General features: G+C 39.8%; 1 protein-coding gene across 2 annotated transcripts in view; it reads right to left on the bottom strand.

Annotated features, from left to right (window-relative positions):
• Positions 1–2260: 2260 nt before the first annotated feature.
• tnn (tenascin N) overlaps positions 2261–19649 on the bottom strand; it is a 56037-nt gene continuing 38648 nt past the window's right edge. For both annotated transcript variants that reach the window (XM_028592956.1, XM_028592955.1), the window contains exons 9-19: positions 18881–19144; positions 16857–17120; positions 16262–16525; positions 14089–14352; positions 11750–11880; positions 11017–11155; positions 10707–10858; positions 7563–7659; positions 7299–7463; positions 4357–4520; positions 2261–2974 (exon numbers count right to left, since the gene is read on the bottom strand). In XM_028592956.1, coding sequence (XP_028448757.1) covers positions 2825–2974; positions 4357–4520; positions 7299–7463; positions 7563–7659; positions 10707–10858; positions 11017–11155; positions 11750–11880; positions 14089–14352; positions 16262–16525; positions 16857–17120; positions 18881–19144 — 2054 coding nt within the window. In that variant the 3' untranslated portion in view covers positions 2261–2824. The remainder of the gene's footprint in view (positions 2975–4356; positions 4521–7298; positions 7464–7562; positions 7660–10706; positions 10859–11016; positions 11156–11749; positions 11881–14088; positions 14353–16261; positions 16526–16856; positions 17121–18880; positions 19145–19649) is intronic.

Raw genomic sequence — 19649 nt, 5'->3', positions numbered from 1 at the left:
AAGAGAGAGAGGCTCTTTGTGGCCTCTCTGTTTATGCTGGTGCCATCACTGTGGCTAAAAAAGGCCCATTGCATTAATTAGCTTTTTGTGAAACATTTCATTTCAAAGTTGAAATTAAATGCTATCCTAGACATATTTGCTGCCAAATTTTAGGTGTGGAACCTCCTCACACTCTCACTTGATATTGATGAATAAACACTCCAAAAATATATATATATTTTTACTTCCTTATTTGGCCCTTGAGAAAGGAAGGCAATTTCAGAAGTGGTGCAGTGTTTGAATAGATAATATCTTATATTTGTAACTTATTTTGTTAAAATTGTGTAATTTGCTTTTTCATACACTTTTAGCAGCTAAAAATGGTTCCCGTCCAGACAGCAAGTGAGCTCATCTACAGATTATGAGATACAGAATTGGGAAACTGTTGTGAGATCAGATGAACAGTCCCTGCAAGTACAGTTGCTCAATTCAGTATAATGAAAGTGTTGCACTGTGGGGACACTGCAGTTCTACATAGTGAAAATCAGCACCCACCGAGCAGTTTTATTGTAAGGTGTCATCCAAGTTTCATAAGAGATTATTAATGTGAACTCAAACTGAGCAAACTGCTGATAGATACTGGGATGCTGTTGAAAACTCAGGCAAAAAGCTAATAAATTGATGATTTTGTCAAATTAGTAATGCAACTGAAATTTGTGAGAAGACTTTGACATCTAGATCATTGGACTTAAGATATGCATAGTCTGTTAGTCTACCACTGGTGTCAAAACTGAAATAGTTGGACAAACACAGATATACAGCAAATGTCATCATGGTCCCCAGAGAATGAATTCTAATTAATTTGTTAACTATTTGACGGATTGCAATGCAATTTGGTACAGGTTTCTTCCCACAATAACTTGAATAACTTTGAGGAACCCTTATCTCTTTACCTAGTGCCATCATCAGGTCCAAATTTCAGTTAGTCCAAATAATATTAAATACTTGCAAACTAATGACATCCATCTGCCTTAGCTGATGCTAAAACTAAACATGGTAAACATTGCCTGCAATCAGCATGGTATAATTGTCATTGTCATCCATGGATGTATTAAAAGATGGACTTATATGTACAGTACATCAAAAGGGTTGCTGGCCGCTGTAATTGGTTCTCCGGCCCTGACTGGCTGTAAAGAGATCCCTTCTTAAAGCAGTTTCAATGTAAATGATTGGGGACAAAATTCAGGTCAAGTACAATGGAAGCTAATGTGAGGCTTTCGACAATCTACAATTACATAAAAATTGCTTAAGGAAGGAAAAATGTGATTCTATTCTTTAAGAGAGCTGTCATAATAAAAGGATGTTAGCCTTTAGCTCAGATTGCCTAGTGCAGCCTCACAGACCTGCTAGCATGTCTGTATATACTTAGTCTTGTGTTATCTCAAGATTGATCAATGTGGCGATACAGTAATATAGCACTACAGTTGGAGTTCACATATAAACCCCCCTCTTCCAGACATTCCCATGGTAAACGTTTAACTTCCACCTCTGCAAAAATATATTTGCTTATTAATTATTTTGTTCATCCCTTAAGGCTCTAGAAAATGACAATGTCTTCATATAACAAAACCTTTATTTTCTTATTGTGTGAAATGTGTGGCACGAATATGAATGACCACCTATAATGTTAGGACAATACAATTAGTAAAACAAAAGTCTCATATACAGGTTTTTAAATTCCTTAGCAACAGTCCTCATTTCTGACTGTGAAACTCTTTGAGGATTTGTTGGAATAAAACCTTATGGGCTATGAAGGTTTAAATAGACATTTTAGTGAACGCAAAATTTATGAGCAGCGGGGCCAATCGATTCTGGCAGATAAGCAGAAATGTTGATTGATGTGCTCCATACTTGTCTCATAAACCAGCAGTTTGTAATAAAAGTGTAGAAAAATTTAATCAAAGTCAAAGTCAAGCAGTATTAATAACCTTTTTCAGCTTTCCATACTGAAAACAAGAGTTTGGTCATTAGATCCCTGGGAATGGGGTAAACTTCATCCTTATTGACGTTATATAGGCACATCACATTGATTGATATGCGCTGTGCCTATAATATGAATGTAAAGCAGGAGCAGTATGGCCATCCATTGTTATTCTCTGGCTTGTCTGACACACTAATTTGATGTGACAGTGTTTGCGGCAGCGACAGCTGAATGAGACAGCCAGATAACTTCATAGTCAATAAACTCACACTAACTGATCTTAAAACAAAACACACAAGACATTTTTACATTTATATTGTTATGACAATACTACTATACACAAGAAAAGCTGCTACTCAAATTCTTCATAGGACATAAAATAAACAAATATAATACAAATAACCTGGGCTGCTGCCCTGAGGTTTAAAAAAGAAAGTTAAAATGAATGCAGGTTTCCAATTGAACTTAAATCTACTGTTTCCTAAATTAATAATTGAGGTTACTACCAGAATCAGTGAAACAGGAATTAAAAAAATAATATTTGCATTATAACTGATAAGACTAAACTTGTTAATGTTCAATTCAAAACAACTCCAAGGCAGTTTTCTATCCATCACTTCCCCACAATCACACTAAACTTAGGAATTTCTGATAAATCTCATTGTATACAATACAAACAGATAATAAGTTACCATTGCTTATGAGTATTTCTCTCCTTGCCCAAAGAAGTGTACATACTGTCCAAGAGTTGAGACACAGAGGCATGTAGACCAGTGGGGACATATACATATGTACAGAAACACCAAAATCTAGCGTGATGGCAGGTTAATGGGACTTATGACGACTGTTGTGGGAGGTGCTCCATTATTTCTTTTGGAGGTTTGTGGTTCTGCTCTTCTCTCTGGCCATCAAAGATCGCCTCTTCCTGCTGGACAAGGCTCCCACAGGACGGATCTTCATCTCGGTGAAGTCGAGGGACACCAGGTGGCCCTTCCACGGTTCCCAGTTCACTCCCTGAGAGCAGGACAGCAGATTGAGCGAGAAAGAGATTGAAGAGAGGAAAGCAAAGTATGGTTAGAAGGAGACGTTGGAGTGATGAAAGAGGAGGGAGAGGGGAAATGAGAAAGACAAGAAAAGGGTGAGGGACAGAGTCACAGAAGAGGCAGGCGGCAATGACAGACAGGCAGAATGACAAACACTAATAAACACCAGCCTCTGGCTTCATTTCATGCGAGTACAAACTTGTTTTGACTGTTATTGCATTTCGCCACCAAACAGTGCGGGAGACATCTGCAGCGGCAATATTATGGATGAAATCTCAACAAGAGCAGCGAAATCCCCTGGCATTTTCTTTAGTATCACACTCTCAGACATAATAACTGTTGTTGTTACCCTATCAGCCTGGTAAAAAACACTTATGGTTTATAGCTGGTGTGAGAAATGTGTTTTCTTATCACTGCTGATGGATTCAGGCGATTTCTGCGACCATCTCAACAATCCAAAACAAAACTAAGAGTGGGCTGGGGTGAAGTTGTCTTTGATTGCTGACCAGGGAACAGTCTCCCGGACAGCACTCTTTTTTTTATTGTTTTGTAAGAAATAAGAATAATGAATATTATTATTTGACTGTGATAATTTTAGCAGTTTCAAATGAATACAGGAGAAGCAATGTGTTGTCAGTGGTATTTATATATTTCTACATCTATATTTCCTTTAGCAGCTAGAGGTATGCACAGTGAAAAATGAATAGAAAAAACACAGCAGAACTCCTTCTTGAAACCCCTGATGACTGCTGAATTAATCAAGAACACTGAAAATTTCATTTGCCACATTGACATTTTGAGCTGAAGGGGACTCAGCATGGCAAACACAGGGGATCCACTTATTATTCACGGACACAAAGTCTCCAGTACACGGTAGCAAAACTTAATGAAGCAGATTTAAACCTTAAATTAATTCAATAAATCAATAATTAAATAAATAAAATCCTTTACTGGCAATGATGGAGTGAAGGCATGATGTTTGACAGCCTATCGCCATCTCAAGGATTCAAAGACTGTTAACTGGTAACTTGGGTTAGTATAAATCTGACATCACATAATACTGTCAGTGCCACCTATTGGTGAGAAGGCACACTACACCAGAAGACTTAACTTGATGTTAAACCATCAAGACCAAGGAAGAGTATTACTGTGAATGACAGAACAGTATGACTTAATACTTTATATACTAAATATACTAAACTTTAAATACTTATAATTCATTGTGTACTGGATGAACCACTCTACTAGCTGCCCTTTTTTAAAAACACATTGGCAGATCCACAATAATGGCAGGATAGCACCCTACGACCATCATGTATGATCCAGTGTAGGACTGCCTTCCTGCTCACTCACCAAACTGTGCCTGTTGTCTCCCCATTTTCCGTTGGGGTTGGCCAGGTGACAGTTTTTGTACCACCAGGCACCGCGGTGGGTCAGGGCACAGTTACCCAGGGCGATGTCATTATCATTATCAATAGTAGTCCAGGGTCGGCCTTGGTGGTAGGTCATAGCATCACCTGGGGATCATTAACAATAATTAACAAGCAATAATCATTCTCATTTTCAGGTTCATACTTGTATTTTTGGTTTCTACTAGAACATGTTTATATGCTTTGTTGTTCAAAAAGCACATTATTGTTCTTATAATATTTGTCTGAATATACCCTATATTCACCCTGAAAATGCCCCGTTTTAGCGCCTGTCTATTTAAGCCCCCCTCTTGAAAAGCCTGCAGTAGTCTGCTCTGATTGGTCTCTTTATGTTTCCAGGTCTTCCGTCTCTGCACCATCATTGCAGCCGGGGAATGACTGTAACGCCACTGTAGCGGCACTTTCTACCTATATATGGTGTGTTTTCTTATCACTGCTGATCACATCACATCACAACCGTATGGAAGACCCGACAGATCATTTAAAGGCACAGTTTCTGAATGCGGCTGTGGAATTTCTCTGTGGATTTTTGATACTTTCAGTCCCTACAAAGTGGGTGGGTCCTCCCTTGCTAGTCAGTGAAGATTACCATACAGTAGCATCTTGGCTTTAAAATCAACACATAGCACTGGTACAACAACTAGCTTCTCTCACTGAACAGGATTCAAAGAGCTGCTGACACTGGTTGATTGATGTTAACATTACTGTACATAGGAAAAATGTCAGATAACTTTTAGCTTTAATAACAACATGTGTACTGTAATTCAATTCAGCACCTAAGACTATATGATGCCTTTAAAATCAACAGGCGAACATATAATGAACCTTCACCTAAATACCAGCATGTTTACAGGGTTTTTACTGGCTCAGAATGGGCCTCTAGGGGAGACAGAATGAAGTGGGAGGTCTGGGGGCCCTCCCACATGAAATTTTGAGCGTCAAAGACTGATACATTTTCAGTCACAAATTTATGGGGAAAACTTCTTAATTTATGTAAAAACAACAACAAAAAATTCTGCAGGTAACAATTAAAATTTTTATATTTAATGGAATATAATGCATTAAGGGAAGGGGCCTTCGCATTTGACTACAGCATGGTGGCCCAATGGTTAGCACTGTGGCCTCACAGCAACAAGGTTCTGGGTTTGAATCCAGGTCGTTCCGGGCCTTTCTGTGTGGAGTTTGTATGTTCTCCCCATGATTGCGTGGGTTTCCCCCATCAAAAAACATGTACTAGGTTCTCCAGTCAGTGCCCTTGATCAAGGCACTGGCTCAGATCTGCAGTTGGTCCCCGGGCGCTGTAAATGGCTACCCACTGCTCCCTTGAGGGATGGGTTAAATGCAGAGAATGTATTTCGCTACATGTATGTGACAATAAAAGTACCTTTACCTCTACAATTGACCACAATATCCAGTTCCTTTGATTAGTATGAACAGGGCATAACCATATGTTTTTCCCAAGCAGCACGTTTTGCTTCTTAGTTGAAAAGATTAGGAGTGACTTAGGTAAGGTAACTGCTCTTACTGCTAATTAGTACAATAATACAATAGTGTTATGATTACAAAAATAATGAAGTGTAATGTTTTCTCTTTTGAAATATTGATAAAAAAATTGTCAGTGATGTTGAATAGCCTGTAGGCCTACGGTAGTGTAATGGACCGCCCCTAAGGTTCAGCATGCATATGAACCCAGGGTCACGGAGATACCATTAGCTCTATACAGCGTAGCGTTCAGATCCAGTCAAATAAGTGCCAGCCGCACGTGTAGATACAGTAGTGGCTGTGGGTGACAGGGAGGCTGGCTGCTGAAAATCAGACGTTTTGGCGCTGGTGATTTTCCTTTGGCGCTGGCTAAAACCTCTTTAAGGGGGGCACCAAAACTTTCTCTATGCAGGAAAAACCCTGATTTAGTTTGTAAGCTAACAGCGAGAGACACCTGGGCAGCAGACATGATAAGATGATTTGTTTACCTTGCTCTGTCGTGGGAGAGCAGAAGGCGCAAGTAGTGAAAACACGGAATGGAGTTTATATGGACTCTGAATGAGCCAAGTGGAATAGATTTGAGGAAGCAGTAGTGTGGAAGTCAAGGCTGTAGCTAAAACGCAGAATGGAGTTTGATGAATTTGGGCATTCAAGTGGAATGGATTTGACTGATGGCGCTCTGAAAAGTATAATGGACAGATGCGCTGAAAAGTGAGTGGGTCCGATATCATTGGTCCCAAAAAGTGGATGGGTCTTGTCCCACCCACATACAATGGTTCTGACACCCATGCTTTATAGGCAACTACACTTGCTTTATCATTTAAAAAAACATGGAAATCTAACTTTTTACAATATGGGAACTTTAACTGTTAAATAATCTGTATGCAATTCAACCTTCCTCTATCAACAATATATTCTTAGATTTTGCTGATCACTTCTTTTTCTTCCATGTGTTCCCAGATGGAAGGAATTTAACAAAAATAGAGAGATACAGTATATGTTGTACAGCACATGGTATATGTAGACGCAGCGCCCCACTTGCTTTGCGTCTGTATCTATCTGGCTCAAAAGCAAACTAAAGCCCTGCCTTCTTCAGATACCACCTTCCTTATATAGCTCCTGTCTATAACTGACTGAACAGAAGTTTCTGAAACAAATATCCCACTTACTGTTGGTGTGTATTAGCTTTCTCAGCACCCTTGAGAATTTTGGGTTGGGTGCTTAAAACCCCTCCATTCCCACTCCCAGCCTGTCTCCTTGCCCTCTTTTTTTGTCTCTATACCATCTTCTATTTGAGTAAAGAAAATTTAAGTTATGAAAGCTACACATGCTGTCTATTGTATTGCTGGTAGTTTGGAAAGATATTAGGGGCAAAAGGCCTACCTGCTGTCCCACTGTATTTGCCGATAGTGAGTTTGAACTTCTGCTTGACCGGTGCAATCTTAAAGTTGTCATATACAGCATAGGCTCTCTCTGCGCCAAGTCCCAGGTCAAACCTCAGCTCATACTGAGTAGGAGTGTTGGTGAGCTCATATATCTTATCCAGACCTGAGGGAACAGCCAGACAGAGAATGTAAAAGCAATAAGAAATACTTTAGTACTGTTCATATGTGGATGTTTCAATGTCTGCAGAGAAACAGTGCTCACCAATCCAGAACTCGTCTGTCATGTTGCCAAAACCGACTATGTACTGTTTCCAGCGTTTCATAAAGTCCAGCTTGCCAGCGGTACGTCGCTGGAGCACCTGCAAGCATCGAACACAGGATGTTCACTGACAGCTGTTACTCAAATGTTTCATACTATCTGCTTTGCAGACTGATCTCATAAAGTGGCGTATGTACAACACGCCAATTCGTATGCCATTTTGGCGTGTTATCAAGACGCATAATTGCTTTTTAGCGTGTTTATCAACGCAATTCGCCCGCCATTGACATACATTACGAGTGAATTTTCGCTGTAGCAAAAAGGGACGTAGGTCCGCATAAGGAGGTTGGTTTGGGTGGCGGATGGGTAAAACACAGGACTTCACCCAGGAGAGCGGGGATTGCGTTTTGCGTGTGGCGATTTTCTGCCTTTTTTTTTTTTTTTTTGTTATTTATTTTTAAGCCATCCGCAATGTTCTTTTAAATTTTACACGCATGACGTTGTTCTCGCGATAACACACAACGTGGCGACGCCACGTGGTGGGTATGTTTACATCTGCTGTATACAGCGTAGACATACACACGGATAGCTGAAAATACGTACAGATAACACGCCATTTGGCCTTAGGAAAGTGGCGTGTATGTTTACGCAAATTCATGATGCCATGTTGCTGCTTTGGGATGTTGGTTATCATCTACATCACTAAAATTCCAGTGGCAATAACAGTCAACTACAAACCCCAATTCCAATGAAGTTGGGACGTTATGTAAAACTTAAATAAAAACAGAAGTGAACAGTGCTTTGCAAATCCTTTCCAACCTATATTCAATTGAAGACACTACAAAGACAATATATTAAATGTTAAAACTGATAAACTTGTATTGTTTTTTGCAAATATTCACTCATTTTGAATTTGATGCCTGCAACACGTTCCAAAAAAGCTGGGAAAGGAGCAACAAAGGACAGGGAAAGTTGTGCAATGCTCAAAAAACACCTGTTTGGAACATTCCACAGGTGAAGAGGTTAATTGGTCATGATTGGGTATGAAAAGGAGCTTCCCCCAAAGGCTCAGTCGTTCACAAGCAAGGATGGGGCGTGTTTCACCACTTTGTTGTTCTCAACGTACAATTGCAAGGAATTTAGGGATTTTGTCATCTACAGTCCATAATATCATCAAAAGATCCAGAGAATCTCTGCACGTAAGCGGCAAGGCCAAAAACCAACATTGAATGCTGTGACCTTCGATCCCTGAGGCGGCACTGCATTCAAAACCGACATCATTATGTGAAGGATATTACCACGTGGGCTCAGGAACACTTCAGGAAAACCATCGTCAGTTAACAGTTAATTGCTACATCTACAAGTGCACGTTAAAACTCTACCATGCAAAGCGAAAGCCATATATCAACAACACCCAGAAATGCTGCCTGCATCTCTGGGCCAGAGCTCATTTAAGATGGACTGACGCAAAGCGGAAAAGTGTGCTGTGGTTTGACGAGTCCACATTTCAAATTGTTTTTGGAAATCATGGAGATCATGTCCTCCGAGCCAAAGAGGAAAAGGACCATCCAGATTGCGCAAGTTCAAAAGCCAGCATCTGTGATGGTATGGGGGGTTGTTAATGCCCATGTCACGGCTAACTTCTAACACACCACCATTAATGCTGAAAGGTACATACAAGTTTTGGAGCAACATATGCTGCCATCTGTCTTTTTCAGGGATGTCCCTGCTAATTTCAGCAAGACAATGCTAAGCCACATTCTGCACGTGTTACAACAGCGTGGCTTCGTAGTAAAAGAGTGCAGGTACTAGACTGGCCTAGCCTGACAAGCCAGACCCACATCAAGATGTTGGGTCTGGGAACTCCCCATTGGCAGGGCTCAATCTGAGGGGCGGGATAAACGGTTGTCATTCAAATCCCGCAATAGGATAGCGCTACGACCAACTAGAGCAACGCTAGTTGATAGATTCAACTTTTGCTGTATCCAGTCGGCAAAACTCCGAACACATCTTCCTTTTTTTAAGAATGACTTCAGTACCATTCTTTGTTCTTTTCTCAAAGAAAAGCTTAACCAAGTCTCCAGCAGCAGCAGCCATCTTCTTTGTTTTCAAGTAGTAGGAATTCACATGGAACCGTCGCAACTCTGCCGTCATTATGTTAAGCCCGCCCACCGACTATACACATAGACAGACTATACACAATGTGATTGGCCTGACTAGAGTTTGGTTTTTCCAGCTCGCAAGCCAAGCTAGATGACCCTGGCTGCAAATTACATTTGCTGCCACTAGGAGCAACTAGATTTCTTGGCTAAGACTGGCCTGTCTGCAGTCTAGACCTGTCTCCCATTGAAAATGTGTGGCGCATTATGAAGCGCAAAATACAACAACGGAGATCCCGGACTGTTGAGCAACTGAAGTCGTACATCAAGCAAGAATGGGAAAGAATTCCACCTACAAAGCTACAAAAGTGCCCTCAGTTCCCAAATGCTTATTGAGTGTTGTTAAATGAAAAGGTGATGTAACACAGTGGTAAACATGCCCCTGTCCCAGCTTTTTTGGAATGTGTTGCAGGCATCAAATTCAAAATGAGAAAAAAAAAGTTCATCAGTTTGAACATTACATCTTGTCTTTGTAGTGTATTCAATTAAATATAGGTTGAAAAGGATTTCCAAATCACTGTATTCTGTTTTTATTTACATTTTACACAATGTCCCAACTTCATTGGAATTGGGGTTTGTACTTTCACTAACTGGATAATCCAGCAATTACACTGCATTGCCATACAGTTGGGGGACTCCGACTTAAAAATTGTCAAAATCGAAGCATCAGAGGTCCAGTTATCTTGACTTTTAGTTCTTAGCTCCAAAAACAAAACTGGATCCTACATTAAGCATAAAGCAACCCAACAGTATATGGACATCATCAGGATAAACTTTTAGACTTTGAAAAGCCAAAGAAGACATTATATAATAACGGTTTTCACAGGTGGACTGCTCCTTCATTATTAACTGATATAAATTCTGCCCACATAATAAACATTACTGTAAATAATAATACAAAAACAAACAGTATTTATAATATCCTGAAACCTTATTTAAAAGATAGTTTTCCATATTTTGGTCTGTGCAGTTTATCAGTAATTTGTACCAGCCAGCCGCCTCCATCAGTCTCCATGTCACAGTAAACCTCAATTGGTTTGGAGCGGTCATTGTTAATATAGACGGTGTAGATAGCACTCTTCTTATTGCCATTCTTCATGATCTGAACACAGTCCATGGGGAAGGGGTACATCAGGCCAACTAAGAAAGAGGTGTGACGGCATTATTATTGTTGAATACTCATTTGATGCAATGTTACAGCGTAGAATAACATAACCTAATAAATGTCAGACAAAGTGACACAATAATGATAAAAAAAGAAAAGACCATATCAGGAAAGAGCAGAGTAGTGCACAGACCTGTTCTGAAGATAGTCTCTACCACCTTGCTCCTCTTGTTCTCCTTGTAAGCGATGATGGTGACAATATATCTCTTCCCCATCTCCAAACCGGACACAGTTAAACTGTTCTCGCTGGCTCCAAGCTGCTTTTCAACCACCTGAACCCAATAAACATCAATTTTAGTTAATTACACTGCATGAGGGATGACATCGTCTTGAGCTTCAATTAGAGACAGGCATTAAGTGTGCTCCTCATTATTTATAAAATCTTTAAAAAAAAAGGTTTCCAGTAAAAGATCAATCACATCATCCATGTACTTAAAATACTTCCAGTAGATTCATTTTAATTCTGACCACAAGAGGTCATTGTTCTACAGAGCTTGAATTGAACATACACCTTTACTGTCACCTCAATCTATTTTAAAAAATCTATATCTGTATGCTTATAAAGACAAAGACAGGACTTAAAATCCTGCACTGTGTAGTTCAATATTCCAATAATATAATACTCCAAGGAACTGCAGTTCTACCCAATACAGAATAAAAGGGTTTTGCTCCTACACAGTCAAACTCAGTTTTCCATATGATGGTGTTCTTCATAATTTAATGTAACAGTTGTATAAAACATAAATGCAAATATACCCAGATACAGAAAGCTTATCTCTGTATTAACAAATTGTAAGACAAAGAGCTTAATACTTCAGTTGTGGCATATGTGAATACATTTGGGTAAGAAAATATGGCTAAGTTACCTCCATGTTCCCATCCTCATCTCTGTAGCTGAGGGTGTACCCCTCAATGTCAGCGAGAGGAGGAACCCAAGTCAAGAAAGCAGACTCCAGCGTCACATCTGTCGCCTTCAGGTCCTTAGGGGCATCAATATCTATGGATTGGAGTGTAAATCAAGTAGATTACTTGAGAACATGTTGTATACTGTATGTTCATTAATCCATCTTATTAACTTGGGTCAGATTGGGTAAGCAGAGAATTTTTGGTGCTGCTCTTACTTGAGTTTGTTCACAAAAACTGCGGCAAATAATCAATTGTGAGTGAATATATTCTCTTAAATTAAACATGTTTTAATTTTTTTGTTAAATCATTTTAATCAAACACTATTTGTGCTTCAGTACAAACCGTTGTCATACTCACATGAAAAAGCAGTGTTTCTCAGACATAACTTTGCGGTGCAGTATTCATCCATCTTTATTCCCTTTCTCTACCTCAATGACAAGGCCAACATTCATGTATCTGACACTAGCTTTTCAGCCTCTTCACCTTCCAGCCGCCTGCAAAGTTACAATTTGCCTTTGCAGATAAACTGGCAGTTATTCCTCTGCCATATTTAAATGCTTTAGAGGTTTGACCTGAGACACATGCTGAAATAATTTGTCTGACACAAAGACGGCTGCTGTAACAGTGGGAGCCTTAACCTCCCATGGCTCAAGAAATTAAAGAAAGCATATGTCACCATGATGTACAAAATCAGCCCAAGCAATTTACTATTTATTAAAGTCCAGACTCATACTTTCAGTCTACTTCTGGTAAAAACACTGCCTTCTGTTTATATTCAGGAATCGTCCAATTGTCAGTTTTACTATGCCTGAAAAAATGAAACCTCTTTATCTGGTAATTACAAGGTAATGGGAGTAAAGTGTGAACAGTGACACATTAGTGCATATCGTGCTATCATTAGTGAAAAGCAATGCAGCTGAAAAAGTCTGTGAAGCACACTGATGTTTAATGTAAACAGTTTTAACTGACGCATTAATGGTGCTTGTTACTAGGTCCAATAAAATTTCAAATGTAATAATACATACTTTTATGTGTCCCAGATGATATCTTTTGACACAATGGCTTTCCTATGTGAACCGAGCACCATGTTGGTCTGTAGCTACCACCGTTTGTAATGAGTTACGACAAGACAAGTTTATAAATCAAAACTCGGCCATTTGCTGCCTAATTAAAAAAGATCCAGCTTTCACTTAAAGCTCCCAGGTGATTTTACAGATCATCTGGCTCACACAAAGATACCCTGTTGTAACCCGTTCAACATGTGCTGACACTGCTATTTTTACCCCACACTAAGTTAACAGATATACCCGGTAACATTTCCTGCCAGAGCAGGAGTTTTGGTGCTTTTGAAGTTCAGAGTAAACTCATTTTGACTTTGTAAGACATTTACGGTTTAATAAATCAAAGGTCATATGACGTAAGAATTAATGGATTGCTGTTTTGTGTGCAAACATTTATAAATGAAGTGAATAAAAAAAAGCAATTTCCAAGTTTACTTAGTAAGCAGGTGTCTACAAAATGTGATAGATTATTTAAATTTGACTGAATTACTATCAGCCGTTTTGGAGGTTATATTGATATATTAAAAAGAACCACATGTAACTCTCTGTCCCAACGAAACAAACCAGATGTATTCCCTGGCCTCTAATACTTAACCCTCGACCTATGTGAATACCAGTGTATCCAGTATTGTCACATGAAACAATATTAAAGTAGGCTAATATACACCCACAATTGCAGAAATCCACAACCCAATTCAATGCTGTTTATCAGCATTAACTGAAATAATGGAATTCTTTAACAACTCTATAGGGATGAAATAACTGTATTCTTGTCTTCTTTATCTGAAAGGCTACAACCTTTCTATATCTGTACATAACACTGCTCCAGATAGTGACCTGTTACTGCTGTTATAGAACCAATAGTCCCCCAAACTACGGCCGCATGTACAGTATGAGACCATGACTGACAGAAAATTCTTATCAGCATTAAGAATCTTGGAACTAGTTACTGACAGACAGCTTTGGGCTAAGATAAAGGCATTTTTAAAACACAATGGTGGTGCCTATGGGCCATGCACAGCATTTTGATGCCTAATAAAAAAGATGAATTCAAAATCTTTCCAAATGGCTTTTTTGTTACTTATGTTTGGTATGTATGCTATATAAGATTTCATCTAGACTGCTACTGTCAAAAAATACCTTTTTATATGATGTTAGATTGCCATTTCCAGAGAGAGGAGAGCTTTATTTTTTACCGAAAGAGAATCCTGTTTGTTTTGAATTTGTTGTGTATTGACCTGTCTCAGCTTTTGTTGAGATCTTCCTGCTGGCTTTGCTCCCCTTGATGGCCCAGATGTAGACAGTGTAGAGGACACCAGGCCTCAGGCCAGTCAGCATGTAAGACCTGCTGTCAGACCCGACTGGGATTTCCTCACTAAAGCCCTCAGAGGAGCTGTAGGTTAGGATGTAGCCATCAATTTCTGCCTGGACTGGATCCCATGATAAGCTGAAGGTGGACTCTGTTTCATCTCGGGCTAAGAGGTTAGCAGGAGCATCCAGTTCTAGAGGAAGAGGTTAGTGGAGGTGGTTAATATACTACACATGCAAACTATAGGAACTACTGATGAAAACTACAAAATGTATTTTTTCATTTCTCACCTAAAGGCGAACAAATGAAATCTTTTGGCATGCATTGGCTGAAAACATTCGTAACATGATGGTAATTACAAGGAGAAGAATGATGTTTACCCTCATATATCACATCATAAAAAATGAGATACCCTGCTTATATATACTGTATATGAGATGCAATATGTTTAAATCTTCCCACTAGCCTTGCCCACCCTCACTGCCCAAATGTAGATGATGTAAAGGACACAAGGACTCAGACATTAAGCTTGTAAGAGACAGCATGGGATCCAATGTCTCTGTGCTTGAACTCTCATCAGAACTGTAGCTAAATTTATGTCCATTAATTTTTGACTGCACTTTGTCTCACGACACGCTGATGATGGGCCAAGTGTTTATTTGGAGCGCCAAGTTCTGCATAAGCAGTCACGGTTATAGCAAGAGCCAAAAAAACTCTGTCTGGAATGACAGCCCCTGCGGCCAGGGGAACCTTGCAACTCAGCCAGAAATGCTGGAAGTTGGGGGTAATACCTGTTAGGCCAACAGTTACGGTCTAAGCACATTGTGAATAATAATATAATATATATATAATAATAATGTGCACTCTGAGAGAGCGAAAAGAGCCTAATCTAATGCTAAATCTAATCTTATTTATCCTGGTTTCCACTGGTGGATGGAGTCTGGTGCACTTGAATGTTGCAGGGAGGAAAATTAAAATTGGTCAGAACACTTGGCATTCTGAGTTTGCAAAAAAGGCCTGGTATCTCCGTCCAGCATAATTTTAACTCTCAAATCCAAGCCAAAATTTCTTTTATCCATGAATAGGTTCTATACATAATGAACTCTGTGTAAAATCCCTATCATGGATGCAGCTGCAAGGAGCTGTGGTTACAAGGTGAAGAGTGCTCACCCCAAGAAACCTGGAAGTGGACAGCATGAGTGAAGAAGGCTGTCAAAATGAGGAAAGAGTCTTCACTTGTCCTCTTCTGGTAAAAGGTGTCTTGTTATATTCAGATAATTGGGAAGTTGCTCTAAGGATCCAGGTAAATTGGGATTTTACACACAAGTTAGATTGTAGGGAAACAACAAAACATTAGGGGAATTGAGTGCAGCAATGCAGACAATATATCAGCTCATGAACAGACAGCTGAGCCAAAGAGTCAATCTTCAAGCCATCTTTCATCTGTGCCTACAAACGTTGGTTGGATGGTAAAAAACAAGAAACTGAACTGATCATATTGTTGGATACAAGAGGCTGAGATGAGGTTCCCCGACATGTTGGCTGATCTCAGTCTGCATGACAGAGTGAAGACTCTATTGATCTGAGAGAAATATGAATACAGCAGCTGCTCTTCCAGAGTAGCAGGTAGAGGTGTTTTGATGACTTGGAAAGAATGGCCCTGAGTGTCTCCTTATGCACAACTTATTTTTATTTTATTTTATTAAGAGGCTGACGGGAGACTGCATGGAGGTCGCAGGACCTGCCGGAGGGATTAAACCTCGAAGCTGGCATGGGACTGCTCGGGAAGAGCTGGAAATGGGCTATTGGGGGGAAAAGGATGGGCTGCTTTGCTCGCTGTGACCCGCATAAGAAGTTGGCAAGAAGGTGGATGAGGTGGGGGATGAATACATTGGAAAACTACTTTAAACAAACAAGCTGATTGGTCTAACAAGTGAATAACACATTTTTCTTTTGGCGTTTACAAAAGAGTTGTCTTGTCAAAATAACTACAAGATATGATGCTAAACATAAACATTGCCAAACAAAAGAATATGTGAGATGCGTATTTCAATCGAGGCATGGCTTCAATTGGGTTTAACAGACAATGGTAGATTTGAGACCTGTCTGAGCTTGCGTTGAGATCTTCCCGCTGGCTTTGTTTCCTTTGATGGCCCACATGTAGACAGTGTAGAGGACCCCAGGCCTCAAACTAGTCAGCATGAAAGAGGTGCTGTCAGGCCCTACTGGTATCTCCCCACTATAGCCCTCAGAGGAGCTGTAGGTTACGATGTAGCCATCTATTTCGGCCTGGGCTGGATCCCATGACACACTGAAGCTGGTCTCTTTCACGTCTCGGGCTAAGAGGTTAGCGGGAGCATCCAGGTCTAGAGGGAAATGTTAGTAGAGGATATTAATACATTAATGATGCAAACTACACACTACAGACCAGTCCATCAACTTATTCCAAGGATAAATATATAGAGGCGTGGTGTTTGTAATAGACTGGAATGGTTGAAAGCTACATATAACCAGGTGTTGGTCATGTTACCATCTAAGAAAATAAAAAGGTATTGAAACATATCCTTCCTTTAAAATAGTTTTAAGGTGCCTAAACATACTAGTGCATGTAGATGAGCATTTAACCCCAATCTTTGGCATTAGCTGGTCAGATAATTAAGTGCTTTGGATTTGAACAGAATGTCATAGATTTGAGACCTGTCTCAGCTTTTGTTGAGATCTTCCTGCTGACTTTGCTCCCCTTGATGGCCCACATGTAGACAGTGTAGGGGACACCAGGCCTCAGGCCAGTCAGCATGTATGAAGTACTGTCAGACCCGACTGGGATTTCCTCACTTGAGCCCTCAGAGGAGCTGTAGGTTAGGGCGTAGCCATCAATTTTAGCCTGGGTGGGATCCCAGGACACACTGAAGCTGGACTCTGTTTCATCTTGGGCTAAGAGGTTAGTAGGAGCGTCCAGCTCTGCAGGGGAGTTATGATTAGTATAGACTACTAAAGAACATTACTACATCCAGTGCAAACAAAAAAACAACTACACACAGCTGATCTAATTCAATAAAATGTGGTTACCACTTACACATAACCTTTGGTCAATGTGTAAGAGGGTAGAAACGTCAAACTTGGATCAAGGTGTTGGAGGGGTTTGACGTTTTTTTTTTTTGTCCTTTAATCAAAATGAGTAATTTTCTCTCCCTTTCTGTTGAAATTTTTTACTATGTGATATTTTTATTCCTGTTGAAGTCCAACAAATCCAAGTTTGATGTCTCATCAAACACACTGTTATGTAAGCAGGGCTACTACAGTATGAGTATACTATGAGCTATGGTAATTAAAGAACATGCAAACTACTATTGCAAACAATAGATTGTGACAGGACACCACACAAGGAAAATCAGAACCATTGATGTTGTAAAATACTAGATGAATCCCCTATGTATCTTGTGTCTTTGCTGCTCTGCATGTTTGTATTCTCCCAAAACAGGTAAGGTAGTGTCCACTTAAAAAAGTGCAACCCATTCAACACTGAAAATGAAAAATTTCAACATGTATACAGCCAATAATTTGACACATCCGTCCCTCATCATGACAAAATAATAATATTAACAACAATAGTTACTCTTCCTCATATCACTCATGTTATAGGTAATTGAGATCACAATTGCTAACATCACCAGCTAGCAAAGTGAGTTTCAAGCCACTTCAGATATTTGCATCAGGGAGCACTCCTGCTGGTTGATGTATGAGTGAGGTTATTGGAGCTAATATGTCTGCTTCCCTCATCAAAGAAACCAGGAACAATGAAAAACTAATTTAAAATGTGTATAAACATGAAGAAAAAAATGGAAAAAGACATCAGGTATATTCATCAAACAGAAACTCAAAGCAGTAAACCATTTTTACCCATCTCTCTCTCTCTCTCTCTCACACACACACACACACACACACACACACACACACACACACAAACATTTATACTATTGGTATTTAACATTCACATCCATACAAATGTGAGAACTATCACTTCTTTTACTGCTGATATATAAATGTCTCAAAGGTTTTGGTTTCTAAAGCTATTTGGATATGCGCCAGTTGGTCCTCAAAAGTGTTCTTCTGCTGCCTCTCTTTAGAGACATAAAGGCAAGCAGACAGCAACAGCTGCTACCCTTCGCAACAGCAAAGATAAAGAGACAGGAGAAGCAAAATCGCTGGCAGCAAAAATGGCTTATCTCAAACCTCTTTAAGACATTCAGCCCCAGGCTAAATTAAATACCTTGAAATGAGGTGCCTAATTATGTTAAATAGCCTTTTCTGTGAGAGTTCAAGTTTCCATGTTGGTAGATAGCACACTTACCCCTCTTTGCCTAAGTGTAAAATGTGGATTTTACTTTTTGCTACTGCAAAACAGACCAAGAAATTGTGCAGAAAACCAACGCACAGAATATCAAAGGGAAATGATTGATTGCATTGTACACAGGGGCTATTTGACATAAGAGCGTTTGCACAAAGGAGCATAAGAAAAAGAGCCACTTAAAATGTCTTTCCCTTTGCTCTAAGGTTGTAAAGAAGAAACACACTGCCTAGGAACACTTGAGATATCTGATAATCACAGGTTAAAATGTTTTTACATCTACAACTGTGTTTAAACAAAAGTGTAATTTATCTCTTTATCTTATTTAATTATAGACACACAATTCCCATTCAGGGTCCCATTCAAAGTTCACCTGTTTCAGCTTCTGTTGAACTCTTCCTGCTGACTTTGTCTCCCTTGAAGGCCCAGATGTAGACAGTGTGGAGAACTCCAGGCTTCAAGCCAACCAGCCTGTACGAGGTGCTGTCACGTCCTACGGGGATGTCGGTGCTGGAGCCCTCAGCAGAAGTGTAGCTCAACATGTAGCCCTCTATTTCTGCCTGGACACGATCCCACGAAACTGTGGCAGTGTCCTCTGTTACTTCAGTGGTGACCAGGTTGGTAGGAGCATCAATGTCTGAAGAAGAAGAAATCAAAAAAGGAATATGAGACAAGCAGACAAATAAAAAACGAGGACTTTAGAAACTCAGTTGAGCAAGAAGCACAATCTAACAGCACCCACGGTACAGAAAACAGAAACTAGGAAACATATCCTTCTAATAATGTTGGGAAAAGATCATGGGTTGGGTTGGGGTGTGCGGTTTGTGAGTGCAATGGAAAATAAATAAAAACATTGTTTGAAAAAAATAAAAAACAGCGCTCTCCCTTGTTAAAGTCTGACCATTTGTTGACCCATTCGTCCTCCCTCCATCACCTGACTCCCTTCTCCCATCATAATACTAAGGCCACTCGTGGGCTTTGCCACTTGAACATAAACATACATTGTTAGCTAAAAAGACTGATGCAGTTGTTTCTCTTGGGAGGACAGTCTCAACAAAACAGGAATGTGTTTGCATAGGGCAGGATGAGCACAGTATAGCAATAGTTTAATGTAAAGTGTGGATAGAGTGGACTCTCGCTTA

This window comes from Perca flavescens, chromosome 12, assembly GCF_004354835.1.
Source record: "Perca flavescens isolate YP-PL-M2 chromosome 12, PFLA_1.0, whole genome shotgun sequence".
NCBI lineage: Eukaryota > Metazoa > Chordata > Actinopteri > Perciformes > Percidae > Perca > Perca flavescens.
Note: the sequence above shows the minus strand (reverse complement) of the source record. Positions and strands in the feature narration are given on the sequence as shown.